Source organism: Euleptes europaea, chromosome 20, assembly GCF_029931775.1.
Source record: "Euleptes europaea isolate rEulEur1 chromosome 20, rEulEur1.hap1, whole genome shotgun sequence".
NCBI classification, from domain to species: domain Eukaryota; kingdom Metazoa; phylum Chordata; class Lepidosauria; order Squamata; family Sphaerodactylidae; genus Euleptes; species Euleptes europaea.
This window is the reverse complement of record NC_079331.1, coordinates 21,226,874-21,240,623: the sequence shown is the minus strand read 5'-3', so window position 1 is coordinate 21,240,623 and position 13,750 is coordinate 21,226,874. Positions and strand designations below refer to the sequence as shown.

Here is a 13,750-nt window from a genome sequence, read left to right as displayed (position 1 = left end):
AGAAGGACCTGGCAACCCTACTCATTCAGGAAATGTTGGTTCAGGCTGAGGCCTAACAAAAATCATGGAAGCTTCTCTCGGAGAACCCGAGGTCAAACTCGCTGTGGCTTCAAAGAGCAAGATAAGGAAGATGGGAGGCGGACAAAGTTGCCGGACAGACCCTTAGGCTGAGCGTTTCAAAGCCAAAGAGGGCGTTTGGCTGATGCTTTCTGTTTTGTTAGTGCAAGGACCCATGGGTGGGGGAAGGTGCTTGCTTAACTGGACCCTATTAGGGAGGCCAGCCTGCAAGTGGGACCTGGGGATCTCCTGGGATTACAATTTATCTCCAGACTACAGAGATCAGTTCCCTGGAGAAAAAATGGATGCTTTGGAGGGTAGACTCTTGTGGTATTGTAGCCCACATGATGTAGTGGTTAAGAGTGGAGTTTTAGAGCGGTGGAGTCTGATCTGGAGAACCGGGTTTGATTCCCCACTCCTCCACATGAGCGGCGGAGGCTAATCTGGGGAACTGGATTTGTTTCCCCTCTCCTACACACAAAGCCAGCTGGGTGGCCTTGGGCTACTCACAGCTCTCTCAGCCCCACCTACCTCACAGGGTGTCTGTTGTGGGGAGGGGAAGGGACGGTGATTGTAAGCCGGTTTGAGTCTCCCTTAAGTGGTAGAGAAAGTCGGCATATAAAAACCAACTCGTCGTCTTCTTCGTCTTCTTTTTTCCTCATGCAATTATTTCCAGCTCCTTATGAAAATGTATTTTTGGCCTCTGGGAGTTTGGGTATTCTTTTTAAAAAACACGTTTTCTGTCACTGCAAAGAAGGTTTTTTTGCTCTTGGGATATTTTTTCTACTCCAGGGTGCGCCGGAATTGGGGTAGAAATATACCCCCAGAATAAGTGTTTTTCAGAGTGCTGCCAAAGTACAAGTAAAGGCTATCCATGAGAATGCCAACATATATATTGCTCTTTAAAAAATCACCAATGAGAAGGCTTGGTCATTTAATTCCTCACACGGTTTTCCTCATCTATAAAATGGAAGCATTTGCTGGTTGCCTTCAACCAGATCCTTGTGTCGCGGTGGCATTTCATGCAGGATTCTCTAATCCATAATGACATAAATGTGATTTTTACTTGCAGTGAACAACTTTGCAAAGAATAAATAATTAAACATCCAAGGCCAAAGGTTGTACAATCTTATGCTTCCTTTGGATTACCGTACTTGATGGTTGGGGAATGAAGGGTACAAACAATAAACTTTTATCGTATAGTAATTTGGAGGATACCGAAGACAAGAGCTCCAGAGGAGCAAAGAAACCCAGGCAGGGGCATGGAGAGAAGCAACAGTAGCATATACGGAGCAGGGAAAAATATCTTTCACGTGGCACAACTTTCCCTGTGAGAGTTAACCGTTCTGATGTGCAGAGGCTATAGATGGCTTGAATCGTTTGTGCAGAAGGGGAGAGTTTGGGCAGGCACCACTTTCACTTGAGGGGGGCTGCAGGAGGGGTAAGGCGCCGTGGCTGTCCCTGCTGAAGAGCATACTGCTGAATTAGCAGCACTCATCTCCACTGTGCCAGGTAACAGGCATAGGATGGAAAGATTGAAATCAACTGAGCAGTGAGCAGTTTCCTTAGGAGAATATGTTTTTTGGGTTTTTTTTGCAGCTTTCCTCGCTGTGAACTTAATTTTGGACACCGTCGTATTTAAATGCATGCTCTGAAGAACTTTTGTTCCTACTTCTCCTTTCCTCTTTGCCTCCCCCCCTTTTTAGTCACAGTTGGCAGCCGAAGGTTTAATAGGGTACTTGAATTGCTATAAAATGATTCTGAGATTGGTCCTGGGCACAGAGCCAGGCAGTTCATCGCCTGTGCTGATAAACTCGTTTATGGAGGCAGGAAACCTTTTCAGTCGGAATGGTGACAAATCATTTGGAGCACATACAGAGTGTGGCTGGGGAAGCGCACAGGCGGCTGCGAATGCCAGCATGCTTTGATGGAGCGTCCCTTGAGGGCCATTGCAGATAAAGGCCGGGCTCTTGAAAGAGATGCTCTTGCAAGCAGGGGGCTGTGGCAGGCCAGATCTAAGGACATGTGAACGTGGACAACTTAGCCTTTCGCTCAGGTTTGTGAAGAGATGCAGATCTGGTCGTCTGTGGTGAGTAGGAATAGACGAATTGACAGAAAGCATTTCTACCCTGGAAAGAGGCTTGGTTCTTGTAGGCCAGCTGTATACCCCAAATAACCGATATACAAATGGGAGAAGAGTCAGCTAGGGAGAATGTTTTAAAAGGTAAAGGCAGTCCCCTGTACATGCACCGGGTCATTCCTGACCCATGGGGTAACATCACATCACGATATTTACTAGGCAGACTGTGTTTACGGTGTGGTTTGCTGTTGCCCTCCCCAGTTGTCTACACTCTACCCCCAGTAAGCTGGGTACTAATTTTACCGACCTTGGAAGAATGGAAGGTTGGGTTTACCTTGATCTGGCTACCTGAAACCGACTTCCGCTGGGATCGAACTCAGGTCGTGAGCAGAGCTTGGACTGCGGTATTGCAGCTGACCACTCTGCGCAACGGGGCTCTTTTGGGAAAATGTTTACAGACTAGTAATTTGGGGGGGGGGGAGCCCCATGGCACAGAATGGTAAGCTGCAATACTGCATTCAAAGCTCTGCTCCCAACCTAAGTTTGATCCCGACGGAAGTCAGTTTCAGGTTGCTGGCTCAAGGTTGACTCAGACTTCTATCTTTCTGAGGTCAGTAAAATGAATACCTGGCTTGCTGGGAGTAAAGTGGAGATTATTGCGGAAGGCAACAGCAAATCACCCCGTAAACACAGTCTGCCTAGTAAACGTTGGGATATGACGTCACCCCACTGGTCAGTCATGACCCGGTGCTTGTACCTTTACCTTTAATTTTGGGGGATGCTCGTCAAACTGCCTTTAACTCCCTTAGCTAGGGGGGGCTTGTGGCTCAGCGATAGAGCATGCGGTTTATGTGAAGGAGATCCCAGGTTGAATCCCTGGCATCTCTGCATACAGGATCTGAGTTGGATCACAGGTGTCGGGAAGACCATTCTCTTATTTATTTATACGCTGGTGTGACGTAGTAGTTAGAATGTAGGACTAGAAGCTGGGTGACCTGGGTTCTCATCCCTCGCTCAACTGTGGAAGCTCCCAGGTGACTGTGGGCCCATCACAATCTCCCAGCCTAACCTACCTCGCAGGGTTGTTGTTAGGATTGAGTGGAGGAGGGGGGAACAATATAAAAAGCTGCTTTGGGTCCCCTATCGGGGGGAAAAGCAAGATATAAATAAAAAATAAGTAAGCATTCTTCCTAAAGCCGGTCAGGGTTTACTGTACTAAGCTATCTGAGCCAATGATCTAACTTGTACCATGATTATTTTTAATTGTTCCCATTTTTTGTATTTTTGCTGTATTTGCTGGTCATGGACCGTAATAAATATCTTTGCTTTGCTTTGATCTAACTTTCTATTTTTTAAAATATTTGCCTCCCAGGGGGCACATTTAGGATCATGTAGATCCCTTTCTAGCTGTGACAGGATTTTGTTGTCAGGTAATCTCTCTTCTGTGCCAGGGGTTGCACCGTCTTCAGGTTCCAAGTTGGCAAAGCATAGTTTAGCTTGCAGGTCTTGCAAAACCTTCGGTGGGGAGGAGCTTTCTTGCAAAGTGTCTCAGGCTCAAGAGATTCAAAGAACCAGTCAGGTCTTCTTGCTCAAAGTCCACGGTTCAATCACTTTAACCAGCCAACCTGTTTTTTGCCACAGGGAACCCATCTCAGGGACTTTCTCTGGAGCTGAGCTGTGGCACCAGCCCTGGCCGAATGACGCTGGAGCCGAATCAAACCCTCGTGTTGGACTGCACCCCGGCTCCCTCGGAGCAGATCCTCAGCATCACCTGGATGAAGAACGGGCTCCGGGTAGAAGAAGAGGAGAACCTGCGCATCCTCCCCAATGGATCTTTGTTCATATCAGTAGCCTGGGAGCCTTCAAAGGAGGGCAGCTTTCTCAGAGGGTCTGGCGCGGAGGGGAATTACTCTTGCATCTCTCGTACATCCCTCGGCTCAGTCGCCAGCCAAACGGTTGTGCTTCGGGACTCGAGTGAGTATTCAGTTTTATCCCCTCCCCCTGTGAGTTGGACTCAGAGGGCTTGAAACTCTGCTTTCTCATAGCGAAAAGAATCGGGAAGAGACGGAACGAGTTTCTAGTCCTCAAGTCTCAAGTGTGGGCTTGAAAGTCTGTGTATGATGCTTGATGCTGGTTCAGAATCTGAAAGGAGGAACAGCTAAGTGGGATAAGTCAAGAGCTCAATTTTCTGGAATGTCCAGGAATAGAAGACAGGAAGGATAACGTAGCTGTGGTTCAGTGGTAGAGCATCTGCTCTGCATTCAGAAGGTCCCAGGTTCAATCCCCAGCATCTCCAGTTAAAGGGACTAGGCAAGTAGGTGATGTGAAAGACTCCTGCCTGAGACCCCAGAGTGCCGCTGCCAGTCTGTGTAGACAATACTGACTTTGATGGACCAAGGGTCTGATTCAGTAGAAGGCAGTTTCATGTGTTCAATATGCTGTGATGGCGAAACTGACAAACTATGTGAACCGAAGGCCAAGCAAAGAATGTCAAGAAAAATTGAGATTATATTTCTTATATATTTCCTAAAATCAGGTGTGAGAGTACATGTATATTGAGAGAACATGATTTTCTGTGGCAAATGCTAAAGTGAATAAGAATAAACTTAATCAAGAATAATGTATGTAGAAGTTAGATGATAACCAGTTTAATTAAGAGATGATTAAAACTGAACTAGTTATAATCGTGTGACTAATTAAATCTATACATTCGATACAATGTTTAGAATATGTTGAAGATTCCATAAATTAAAGTTAGAATATTTAGAATTTATCAATATATAGGATTAAAGATAGAATATATAAGGCATCATTTTTTAAAGAAATATTCTTTAGAAATATTATTTTTTTAGTAATATTAAACTATCTGAAAACATACTGGGAGTGATATAAAGTTATGCAAAGGTAGTGGTGTAGTGGTTAAGAGCGGTGGTTTGGACCAGTGGACTCTGATCTGGAGAACTGGGTTTGATTCGCCACTCCTCCACATGAGCTAATCTGGTGAACTGGATTTGTTTCCCCACTCCTCCACCTGAAGTCAGTGGGGTGACCTTGGGCTAGTCACACTCTCTCAGCCTCACCTACCTGACAGGGTGTCTTTTGTGGGGAGGGGAAGGGAAGATGATTACGGTATAAGCTGGTTTGATTCTGCCTTAAGTGGAAGAGAAAGTCGGCATATAAAAAACCCAACTATTCTCAACTCTAGTTTAGAGTAAATGAATATATGAAAGTGGATATAATATTTTTGTTTAATGGTATGCTTCGTAGCAAACTCAGTTAGGTTATTAATATTTGATATTTGTATGTTATTAATCTGTACTAATGTTTTCTGTTCTGTATTTTCTATTTTTTTGCTCTTTCCATTATTAAATAATAAAAAAGAACTGAATTTTCTTTTCTCTCCCCCTCCCAACTATCCCTTTTTATCTTCCATTTCCCCAGCGTTGTCTCAATTTTTTCAACACCCAGAGTCTCAGACAGTGGAAGAGAAGGGCGTGGCCCGTTTCGAGTGTCGGATCGAAGGGATACCCGCTCCGGTAACCGCCTGGCAGAAGGACCACATTCCTGTCCCTTTGGATCCCAGGTACTTTGGATCCGAGGTGCTTGTCCCTTTGGATCCCAGCATGCTGTAGTGGTTAAGAGCGGTGGTTTGGAAAACCGGGTTCGATTCCCCACTCCTCCATATGAGCGGCGGAGGCTCATCTGGTGAACTGGATTTGTTTACTCACTCCTACAAATGAAGCCAGCTGGGTGACCTTGGGCTAGTCACACTCTCTCAGCCCCACCTACCTCACAGGGTGTCTGTTGTGGGGAGGGGAAGGGAAGGTGATTGTAAGCCGGTTTGAGTCTCCCTTAAGTGGGAGAGAAAGTCGGCATATAAAAACCAACTCTTCTTCTTCTTTGGTTACACTTGGGGTGATGCTCCTTGTCTGACTTGTGGTAAGATAAGGAGACTTTGGACCAGAAGCATTCCAGGGGAAATATTTGATCGTTTTAATGTTTTTCAGGCCTAACTGAGAAACAGGTGTTTAGCAAATAATCATGTTTAAAGGTGTATGGCCAAAGATTTGGCTGGGGATGAGGTCTGGTGTGGTAGAGAAGCTAGATCAGGGGTGTTGAACTTATTTGTTACTAGGGCCGGATATAACATGAATGTCACTTAGTTAGGCCAGGCCATGCCTCACCTGCCCAGATCAGGACTGCGGGGAGGGGTGGCTGCCTTGGCTGGCTCTCAAGGGGCCGAATCCAGCCCCCGGGCCTTATGTTTGACACCCCTGGCCTAGGGTGTTGGGACTGGGCTGAAGGAGGCCTGAGTGACCCATGCTTGGTGACCTTGGGCCAGTCAGACTCTCTTTGCCTCGCCTACCTCACAGGGTTGTTGAGAGGATAAAATGGAGAAGGGGGATAGCCATGGATGTGGCCTTCTTGAGCTCTTCGGAGGATGCTCGGGATAAAAATAGATTTGTTTTATTTATCATTTACCTTAAGCCTTCATATCCTGCACCTTCAGCCAAGTTTAGTTCATGAGGCAGTTTACAGTAAAATAAAATTTTCAGAAGTTAAAAGTGTAAAATGAGTGCTTCAAATCAATATGTGTACTTCAGCCTCCCTCCTCTCTACAGCTCTCCTTCCTTCCTGCTCTTTTGCCCTCTCAAGGGCTTTCGTCTGGGCATGGAGTGGGGGTCACTGGGGGTGTGGGGGGAGGTAGTTGTGAATTTCCTGCATTCTGCAGGGGGTGGGACTAGATCAGTGGTTCTCAACCTTTTTCTGACCGTGGCCCCCTTCCGACCTTGTTTCCTTCCTGTGCCCCCCCCCCCGTCCTACTGGTAGAAAGGTAGCTATTTAAATGTTTTGTTTGTAAATAGCCAAGGAACAAAGAAGCATAAACAGCCACACAAAATGCACACATGCAGTTCTTACTGGGAAACTGAAATTTACAAAAAATACCCACAAAAAGGGAATGCAACACGCTAATAAACAACCATGTTCACATACAAGGGAGAACAAAGCCTCTACCACCGTTGCAGAAGATTACAGCGATACAAAAATCCACGGTTGCAAATGATGCATAGAAGTGCAATGAAGAAAGTCATGTGTTAGGTTTTCATGTGTTTCTGTTTTCTTCACTTCTCACTTCCCTCTGTGGCTCCCTAATCTTGTGCCGTCGCCCCCGATTTATGCAGTTTTCACCTGTGGCCCCCTTGGAATATCCTGGGGCCCCCAGGGGGTCATATGGCCCAAGGTTGAGAACCACTGGACTAGATGACCCTGGTGGTCCCTTCCAACTCTATGTTTCTATGATTCTATGATTCTCCCAGTTGCTCCCTTTCATCCTCAAGACCGCTGTCTCTTCCTATCTTTCTGGCTTAGCTCTGCCCTCCTCCCAGCCCCATGGAGTCTTTCAACCAATCCCCCCAATGTTCTCACAGCCTGCCCTTTCTAGCTTTTCTTCCTTAGGCCTTTTTAGGTGCCTCCATGGGGCCTGAGCAGCTCAGCCAATGGCAGCCAAGGGCACTTCTGTGACATAGGGTAGCTCAGCCAATCATTTGCACAGAACTTCAAAACCCCTCAGCACATGGCAGTATACAAGAAGAAGAGTTGGTTTTTATATGCCAATTTTCTCTACCTTTTAAGGAGAATCAGACCGGCTTACAATCACTTTCCCTAGTTGGGGTTGAGAGAGTTCAAAGAGAACTATGACTAGCCCAAGATCACCCAGCAGGCTTCATGTGGAGGAGTGGGGAATTGAATCCAGCTCTCCAGATTAGAGTCTGCCGCTCTTAACCACCATGCCATGCTAGCCATGCTAGCTCTCCAGCAATTATAAGCTGTTACGATGGATGTGGGAGGCCTAGATTCAGTTCTTGCCCTAAGAGAAGTGTGAGTTGAGAGAGGCATGACAGGTAGAGATCACTGGGAAACCTGGATTCCATGAACTGAGGCTTTTTGTGTGTATGTGTATTATAGCATCTCTTTCAGAAGTTGTTGCCTCAGTTTAGCAGAGAGATTGTCTCTGGGACAGGACTGTACTGTCTCTGTCAGCCTCAAGTGCAAACTGGCTGTCAGGATTGAAGAAGAAGAAGAGTTGGTTTTAAATGCTGAGTTTCTCTACCGCTTAAGGCAGACTCAAACCGGCTTACAATCACTTTCCCTTCTCCTCCCCACAACAGACACCCTGTGAGGAAGATTGGACTGAGAGAGCTCTAAGAGAACTGTGACTAGCCCAAGGTCACCCAGCTGGCTTCATGTGTAGGAGTGGGGAAACCAACCTGGTTTACCAGATTAGCGTCCGTCCCTCATGTGGAGGAGTGGGGAATTGAACCCGGGTCTCCAGATCAGAGTCCACTGCTCCAAACCACCGCTCTTAACCACTACATCATGCTGGCTCTCAGTGGGCAAGCTAGTGGCTAGCTAAAGACAGCTGATGAGAAAGTGACAGTTCCTTTTGTCCGCATCTGCACCTGCTAGCCATCAGAAGTGCAAAGAAATCTACATGGTGTCCCTAGATGTGGGAACCATCCCGAGATCATGTATTTGGCATAACCACCCCATGCTTTGACCCAAAGTGGCGCAGGTGTGATATTCTTGTGTCCTTTGCTTTCCCACAGGTTCATTGTTCTCCCAAACGGTGTCCTACAGATCATAGACGTGCAGGAGAGTGACGCAGGGGGCTACCGTTGTGTGGCGAGTAACTGGGCAGGGAGACGTCACAGCGCCAACGCCATTCTGAGCGTCGTGAAAGGTCAGGCATTTGAATGGGAGGTTGTACTGCTGGCTGTCCTTTTTGAGAGAAAAAAATCCAGAGGATCTAGAAAATGAATGTTCCATAGCCCAGAGTTGTATAGATGCAGCTGCTGGTAAAACGAGAAAAAGAGAGAAAGCTGTAACTGGGTGCCAAACATTTTCTATGGTGAGATCACATTTGGAATACTGTGTACAGTTCTGATCACCACACCTAAAAAGGGATATTGCAGAGCTTGAGAAGGTGCAGAAAAGAGCAACCAAAATGATCAGGGGACTGGAGCAACTGCCCTATGAGGAGCGGTTAAAACGCTTAGGGCAGTTTAGCTTGGAAAGAAGGCGGTTAAGGGGAGACAGGATAGATGACTATAAAATTATGCACGGTATGGAGAGAGTGGACAGGGAGAAGTTTTTCTCCCTCTCCCATAATACTAGAACACGGGGTCATCTGCTGAAGCTGAAGGGTGAGAGATTAAAAACTGATAATATGAAGTATTTCTTCACACAATGCATAGTTAAATGGTGGAACTCCCTGACCTAGGATGTGGTGATGGCTGCCAACTTGGAAGGCTCTAAAAGGGGAGTGGACATGTTCATAGATGAGAGGGTTATTCATGGCTACTAGTCAAAATGGATGCTAGTCATGATACATACCTATTCTCTCCAGGATCAGAGGAGCATGCCTATTATCTTAGGTGCTGTGGAACACAGGCAGGATGCTGCTGCAGTCATCTTGCTTGTGGGCTTCCTAGAGGCACCTGGTTGGCCACTGTGTGAACAGACTGCTGGACCTGATGGGCCTGGGTCTGATCCAGCAGTGCTTTTCTTATGTTCTTATGTTCTTTTGTGATAAATCCATTTTGTGGCATACCGAGTAAGGGGATGCTCGAAATTTAAATCCGCCATGATCTGGCTAGCTGGGCATTGGAAAGCCCTTCTCTCTTAACAACTTCCTTCCTGGTCCTGCCATCTCTGATATAAAACTGAAATAAAGTGGATTTACTTTACAGGATTGCTATACGGGCATTATCCAGACAATATTTGTAACATGTTGTGCAGTTTATTTGTTATCGAAAATGTCTATGGTGCCTCTCCAGAGAGGTCTTCCAGGCGGCCAATTAATTTATTTGCTTCACTGATCATCCTCCAGTTTTTGGGAATTTCAAGGGATTTGAGACAGTTTGCAGATTGAAAATATTTGGTGAATTGCAGCGACAAAAAAAGCTAATGCGAGCTTGGGGTGCCAGCGTGGTGTAGTGGTTAAGAGTGGTGGTTTGGAGTGGTGGACTCTGATCTGGAGAACCAAGTTTGATTCCCCACTCCTCCACATGAGCGGCGGAGGCTCATCTGGTGAACTGGATTTGTTTCCCCACTCCTATTAGCTTGGTGCTAATATTTGAAGGTGGTATGAACACATAAACACATGAAGCTGCCTTCTACTGAACCAGACCCTTGGTCCATCAAAGTCAGTATTGTCTACTCAGACCGGCGGCGGCTCTCCAGGGTCTCAGCCAGAGGTCTTTTATATCACCTACTGGCCTAGTTCCTTAAACTGGAGATGCCGGGGATTGAACCTGGGATCTTCTGCATGCCAAACAGATGCTCTACCACTAAGCCACAGACTCTTTTCCTTGCCTTCTACTGAATCAGACTCTTGGTCCATCGAAGTCAGTACTGTCTACTCAGACCGGCAGCAGCTCTCCAGGGTCTCAGGCAGAGAAAGGTCTTTCACATCACCTACTTGCCTAGTCCCTTTAACTGGAGATGCCAGGGATTGAACCTGGGACCTTCTGTATATCAAGTAGATGCTCTACCACTGAGCCACAGCCCCTCCCCAAAGAAAGAGCTACCCACGAAGCTGCCTTATCCTGAATCAGACCCTTGGTCCATTGAAGTCAGTATTGTCTACTCAGACCAGCAGCGGCTCTCCAGGATCTCAGGCAGAGGTTTTTTACATCACCTACTTGCCTAGTCTCTTTAACTGGAGATGCCAGGGATTGAATTTGGGACCTTCTGCATGCCAAGCAGATGCTCTTCTACTGAGCCACAGCCCCTCTCTGAACACACATGAAACTGCCTTCTCCTGAATCAGACCTTTGGTCCATCAAAGTCTGTTACTGCACTTGTATTCCCAGCGATGTATTAAGAGTTTGAAAATGTTATAAAAAATACTGTTTGCACTTTGCTTGGCCCCTTTAGCTGTGAAGACATCTTCCAACCATTTATAAACCGTGGTATCCAAAAATCATTTTAAAGCGTTGTTTTTTACAACATTTTCAAACTCTTAATACATCGCTGGGAATACAAAGTGTAGTAACCCCCAAAGTTATTATTGTCTACTCAGACCTGCAGCAGTTCTCCAGGGACTCAGGCAGACCCTACTTGCCTAATCCCTTTAACTGGAGATGCTGGGGATTGAACCTGGGACCTTCTGCATGCCAAGCAGATGCTTTAACACTGAGCCACAGCTGATCTCGGCAGATCTTGGAAGCTAAGAAGGGAGACCACCAAGGAAGACACTGTGATGGTGGAAAGTGCTGTCAAGTCACAGCTGACTTAGGCGACCTCGTGGGGTTTTCAAGGCAAGAGATGTTCGGAGGTGGTTTGCCATTGTCTGCCTCCGCGTGGGCTGAGAGAGTTTGGAGAGAACTGTGACTGGCCCAAGGTCACCCAGCAGGCTGCATCTGGAGGAGCGGAGACTCAAACCCAGTTCTCCAGATTAGAGTCTGCCGTTCTTGACCACCACACCACGCTGGTTGTGACTTGACGGCACATATGTACGTAATAGAAGATGCTGTGCAGATTGTGAGGGGTTTTTTTGCAGTTTGATTTTGGGCCAACATGGCTGTAAACAATATTTAGCTGCTTAGAAGTCTGCCTTTCTTCAAAAAAAAGGAAAGAAAACTTTGTTTCCAGGGACAGAGCTGGAGCTTCTCTTCAGCCAGAAGCTATTTTGAGCCCCGGAGAGTCTCCCCCAAAGGTCATAGAGAGGCGTTTGCTTCTGTGCTGGAAACAGGGATGTGCGGCAACTGGAGTGTTGCTGTGTGAGCAACAGATTTTTTGGGCCAGGCAGACGTCACAGTGTAAATTTCCAGATGTTCCTTGGGGAGATGCATTCCACATGGGAATGAGGATACGGGGGCTTTTGTAAGCAGATCTTTTTAAGAAAAAAAAAATACAGCCCTGAAATCAAGCCGTTATAGTTGCACTGAGGAAATATCTGAGTGGAGAACAGTCCTGATCCCTCAAGTTCTCCTTCCAGACCTCAAACAGGGTGATCTGTTGAAAAGGGGTTGAAATTAAATCAAAAGAGTTTCTGTCTAGACATTAGGAAGAATTTTCTAACAGTTAGAGCGGTTCCTCAGTGGAACAGGCTTCCTTGGGAGGTGGTGGGCAATCCTTCCCTGGAGGTTTTCAAAAGGCTGTCAGCAATGCTCATTCTATGGCCTTAGGCAGATCATGAGAGGGAGGGGCATCTTGGCCATCTTCTAGGCATGGAGATGGGGTCACTGGGGCTGTGGGGAGGGGGAGGTAGTTGGGAGTTTCCTGCATTGTGCAGGGGGTTGGACTAGATGACCCTGGTGTTCCCTTCTAACTCTATGATTCTATGATCTGTTTGAACTTTTTTGCCTCCTGTATACTATTACTAAGACAGTCATGCTAGGAAAAGTTGAGGGCAGCAGGAAAAGAGGAAGACCCAACAAGAGATGGATTGACTCAATAAAGGAAGCCACAGCCTTCAATTTGCAGGATCTGAGCAAGGCTGTCAAAGATAGGACATTTTGGAGGACTTTCATTCATAGGGTCGCCATGAATCGGAAGCGACTTGACGGCACTTAACACACCCACACATACTACTCCTAAGTCCAAATAAGACAGAAAATGAAAGGTGCTTCTTTGCAGTCTCTCTCTCCCCCCTCAATCTTTTTGGCAATACATTCATCCTGTCCAGTCTTGGCAGCCAGGGCTGTGTGTATGCCATGATTCTGCAGGGGGGGGGGTGGGGAGAGGTCACATGGAGAATGGCGCTGGGTGTGGAACTGAGTTTCCTGAGAATCCCAGTTTTTATTTTTAAAAAAGCAGCAAGTGATTGTGGCGGTTTGCTTGAAAATTTCCACCCATTGGTTTTGGTCCGACCTTCTGGGGCAACAGAAAACAACTCGGCACCTTCCTCTGTGTGACAGCCCTTCAAGTTCTTGAAGATGGTTATCATATCCCCTCTCAGTCTTCTCTTCAGGCTAAACATACCCAGCTCCTTCAACCTTTCCTCATAGGACTTGGTCTCTAGACCCCTCACCATCATTGTTGCCTAAGAAGTGTCCTGCTGGCTCAGACCAGTGAGGGTCCATCTAGTCCAACCTCCTGTTTCACACAGTGGCCGACCAGTCCCTCTGTAGGTCTTACAGTAGGGCACTGAAGTTGAGGCCTTCCCCTGATAAGAACCTCAGAACAGTCCTGCTGGCTCAGACCAGTGAGGGTCCATCTAGTCCAGCATCCTCTCTCACACAGTGGCCGACCAGTTCCCCTGAAGGGCCAATAACGGCATAGAGGTCAAGGACTTCATAAGAACCTAAGAAGTGCCCTGCTGGATCAGACCAGTGAGGGTCCATCTATTCAAGCATCATGTCTCACACAGTGGCCAACGGAGATCTAACAACAGGGCAGAGAGGCCAAGGTCTTCCCCTGATGTTGCCTCCTGGCCACTGATATTCAGAACTTGACTGCCTCTGAATGTGGAGGTTCCCTTCGGTCCCTATGGCATAAGACCACCAGAAGAGCTCTGCTGGATTGGATCAGTGAGGGTCCATCTAGTCCAGCTTCCTGTCTCACACAGAGGCTGACCAGTTCCTCTGGAGGACCAATAACAGGGCA

At 46.9% G+C, this 13,750-nt stretch overlaps 1 protein-coding gene across 1 annotated transcript in view; it reads left to right on the top strand.

Moving 5' to 3' along the window:
• Positions 1-2,125: 2,125 nt before the first annotated feature.
• IGDCC4 (immunoglobulin superfamily DCC subclass member 4) overlaps positions 2,126-13,750 on the top strand; it is a 72,755-nt gene continuing 61,130 nt past the window's right edge. Inside the window, exons 1-4 of the mRNA XM_056866122.1 lie at positions 2,126-2,146; positions 3,793-4,111; positions 5,579-5,720; positions 8,746-8,879. Coding sequence (XP_056722100.1) covers positions 2,126-2,146; positions 3,793-4,111; positions 5,579-5,720; positions 8,746-8,879 — 616 coding nt within the window. The remainder of the gene's footprint in view (positions 2,147-3,792; positions 4,112-5,578; positions 5,721-8,745; positions 8,880-13,750) is intronic.